Genomic DNA, 3,777 nt, shown 5'->3' with positions numbered 1-3,777 from the left:
ATAAGGGGTCCAACGTAGGTCATTTATCAGCGTGTGAATATAAGGATTTACATTTCGTAATGAGATTAAAAAACCAAGGCTGTGTGCATTATAGAACGTTTATAAATAGGTCTTACAGCTGTTTCCAGGATATTTATTATATCCCTTCATCGGAGACGGTGTGAGAGGATGGTTAAGCAATAGTTAATTTAGATAAGATAGGAAATAGAGAGTGAATGCAGGGATATTGTATTTGTAAATCCATTGTTTGGGCAGAATAGTATACATATTAGATACCAATACCTTGTGAGTAAAATCCAATAGTCTTTAAGATTGGTCATTGTATTTGTAAATCCATTATTAAGATACTAATACATTCCCTACTTTTAGGTCACTTTAAACAGAACCCTTTATTTAATAACACTGTGTATATACTCTGTATTTGGAATGACCAATTTCAAAGACTGTTGGATTTTACTCATAGGGTATTGGAATCTTAATAATGGATTTACAAATGCAATAACCAATCTTAAAGACTATTGGATTTTACTCACAAGGTATTGGTATCTAATATGTATACTATTCTGCCTAAACAATGGATTTACAAATACAATATCCCTGCATTCACTCTCTATTTCCTATCTTATCTAAATTAACTATTGCTTAACCATCCTCTCACACTGTCTCCGATGAAGGGATATAATAAATATCCTGGAAACAGCTGTAAGACCTATTTATAAATGTTCTATTATGCACACAGCCTTGTTTTTTTTTTATCTCAGTACGAAAAGTAAATCCTAATATATATATATATATATATAATTAATGTAGGCTGTTGTAACTGTAAGCTATGTGTACCAAAACGGAAAACCATAACAGTCATTAAATATGACTGAGGATATAAGAGACACCTACATTGCTAGACATAACAGCTTAACACCCTAACGATGCAGTCAAAGCACATAATAGTATACATACATGCTGACTGGGACTGTAATCACTCGAAAAGCAGCGGTCGAGATATTCCCTGATTGATGGGTCAGTTTCGTTTTTTTTTTGTTTTTTTTTTTTGCCGTAGCCTCTTCAGTGGGATCGCCTGACTCGGATGTTCTTGGATGAAGATCAATGCCAGCATACATGTCTACACCATAGAAATCTATGAGATTTAACGAATCGTTAATACTCTCAAATATTACAAACTACTCGAAGACAAATAACATTTCTTTGTAATTTTCATTTCATTTTCAGATGATTCAGCAGGAAACCGGCGGAAGTATAATTAATATGTCATCAGTAGCGTCCAGTGTTAAAGGTAATTGTAACAAGCATACAATCTACATTATTCGATATGTTAAGCACTACACATTTGCTTTTTCTATCTTTTAGATTCTCCATATATTAATTTGTCTCTCTAATAGATAAATGAAAAAATTTGAAGATAGAGTATTTAGTAAATGTAATGTAGAGTGCTAGTTTTATACCGAAAATAATGCAAAAGTGAGCGTAACATTTTTTATTAATTCGTTCAAACCGCATATGTTGTGCAGTAATATGTTGTGCAGTAATTTGTCTTCTATACAAAGTTACTACTCAACATAGTGTCCATCACAAGCGAGACATAATGTGCCATTCTTGGACACAACACTCGAATCCTGTTTGAAAAAATTCAGGTGAGCTATTTTACACACACTTCTTCACAACCACTTTCTCTTATCTGTGTCATCAATATGTGTTCCCAAAGACTTGAACTAAATAAATGCCAGTCGAGGAGTGCCCGATCCGGGATGTAATGGACGGAGGACCTAACCAACCGAATTTCACGATTACTTGATCTGCTTCCACAGATGTGTGAAGCGAATGTGGATTATTTTCCGATTCTTGTTCGGTCTCTTCGTCATAACGGCTTCCTTAAACTTTTCTAGTTTCTCATTGTATATGTTGTTCACGGAACAGCCACATTTAGGAAAAGTTACCATAGTTTATTACTGATTGTTGAAATTCTTAAGCGTTAGAGAAGTGTGACACCATTCCATAGACTGAATCTTCATTTTCGGATTATAAAACTTTGCCCACATTTCATCTACTCTCATCAGATCGGGAAAAAAACGTGTCTTCATTGGTTTGTAAAAGTTTCTAGAGTAGACTTCTATCTTTCAAATTGACTGTCAATTGTCAACGTCTCTACTTTTCAATCAATTTCCAATATCCGAAACCTTCCACCATCTTCTGTAATGTATTTTCACTGTAGGCCAGTTGTGTAGCAAGCTGACGGATTTTGAATGGTTTATTCGCGCAAATAAATCTGTTTACTTGCTGGGGTTTCGTGCCAGTGCTCGTAGTTGATAGTCTCCCACTGTTTGGTTTGCCTTCAATGCTGGTTTCAACTTCTTTCAATTTCATCCGTCTGTACACATTACTCCTGTCAGTCACCATTGAATGGAGTAAAGTACAGAGATATACATCATTGTGAATAACCTGTTGTCATCTATGGGTGTTTGACAGAATTCACCCTTCTTTCGTTAGGAACTTTACGGTGGTAAGTTGATTCTGTTTGGAACTCTCTCATTATTTTCTTGCAATAAAGAACATGAAGAGTTACTCTACGAATATCTACAATTTCAACAACCTATGTTAGTTAAAAAACAAGTTATGCTCACTTCCATATTACTTTCGATAAAACCCTCGTTTCATATAAATATTATTTTGCACTTAGCAAATTTGGCTTCGGTGGCAGAAATAATATAGAAATGAAACCAATTGACTAGAGTTCAAAAATACGTAGACCATAAGACCTGGAGCTAGCCAACGGATACATACATACATACATACATACATGCAGGCAGACATGCATACACACACATATGTCTATCTATCTATCTATCTATCTATCTATCTATCTATCTATCTATCTATCTATAGATAGCTAGCTAGCTAGATAGATACATAGATAGAGTGTCTTCTACAATAATATCGGGCCGACCAAAGCCTTGTGAGTGGATTTGGTAGACGAAAATTGAAAGAAGCCCATCGTATATATATGTATGTATCTATGTGTGTGTGTCTGTGCTTGTCCCCACAACACCGCTTGATAACCGGTGTTAGTGTACTTACGTCCCCATAACTTAGTGGTTTGGCAAAAGAGACCAATAGAATAAGTACTAAGCTTAAAAAATACTTCAAAGTGGTGCTCCAGCAAGGCCACAGTCAAATGACTGAAGCAAGGAAAAGAATAAAAGAATATATATATTGTGTTGAGTCAAAAGTTTTGCAATATTTTGGAAACGCTTCAGCTACCAACAGGAGGTGGAAGCTTCAGTGAAAAAGTTCTTCCTTGCGAAGGACAAGATTTGGTATCAGCGTGGGATCATAGAACTTGCAAGTCCTGAAGAAAGTCAACATCTGGTCTTTCAATTAAAACCTTGACCAATTCAACTACAAAAATTCTTTTTCCTTTCTCTTTTATTCTTCCCCCTTATTCTTCCCCCACCTTAAAAGGTCACTAAGTACGAAACAAACAAGTGTGACCATAGAAAATCCACGCCGCTTTACCTCTCCCTCCTTCTCAAAAACATTTTTCTTCCTTTTTCTCCCTTGCTTGGCAAACCGTAGAAAATTCTTTATAAAAAGGTCAAGAAATCTAAATTTGAACCATTTTTTGATAAATCCGATAACGGAAGAAAGCACTAAAAAATGTAAATAAGATGTATAATCATCCAACATTCTGACTGCCTTATTATTCTAAACATACAATATCTTTACATCACTTCAAAATCTCTCTCTCTCTCCCACTATCTCTCT

General features: G+C 35.2%; 1 protein-coding gene across 2 annotated transcripts in view; it reads left to right on the top strand.

Moving 5' to 3' along the window:
- Window positions 1–3,777, top strand: part of LOC106879984 (dehydrogenase/reductase SDR family member 6) — an 89,963-nt gene that overhangs the window by 65,515 nt on the left and 20,671 nt on the right. For both annotated transcript variants that reach the window (XM_014929757.2, XM_014929756.2), the window contains exon 6: window positions 1,228–1,291. In XM_014929757.2, the coding sequence (XP_014785243.1) occupies window positions 1,228–1,291 (64 nt within the window). The remainder of the gene's footprint in view (window positions 1–1,227; window positions 1,292–3,777) is intronic.

The sequence above is a fragment of the Octopus bimaculoides genome, chromosome 21 (genome assembly GCF_001194135.2).
Source record: "Octopus bimaculoides isolate UCB-OBI-ISO-001 chromosome 21, ASM119413v2, whole genome shotgun sequence".
Lineage (NCBI taxonomy): Eukaryota > Metazoa > Mollusca > Cephalopoda > Octopoda > Octopodidae > Octopus > Octopus bimaculoides.
The sequence above is the reverse complement of the archived record's forward strand: the minus strand, read 5'-3'. Positions and strand labels throughout refer to the sequence as shown.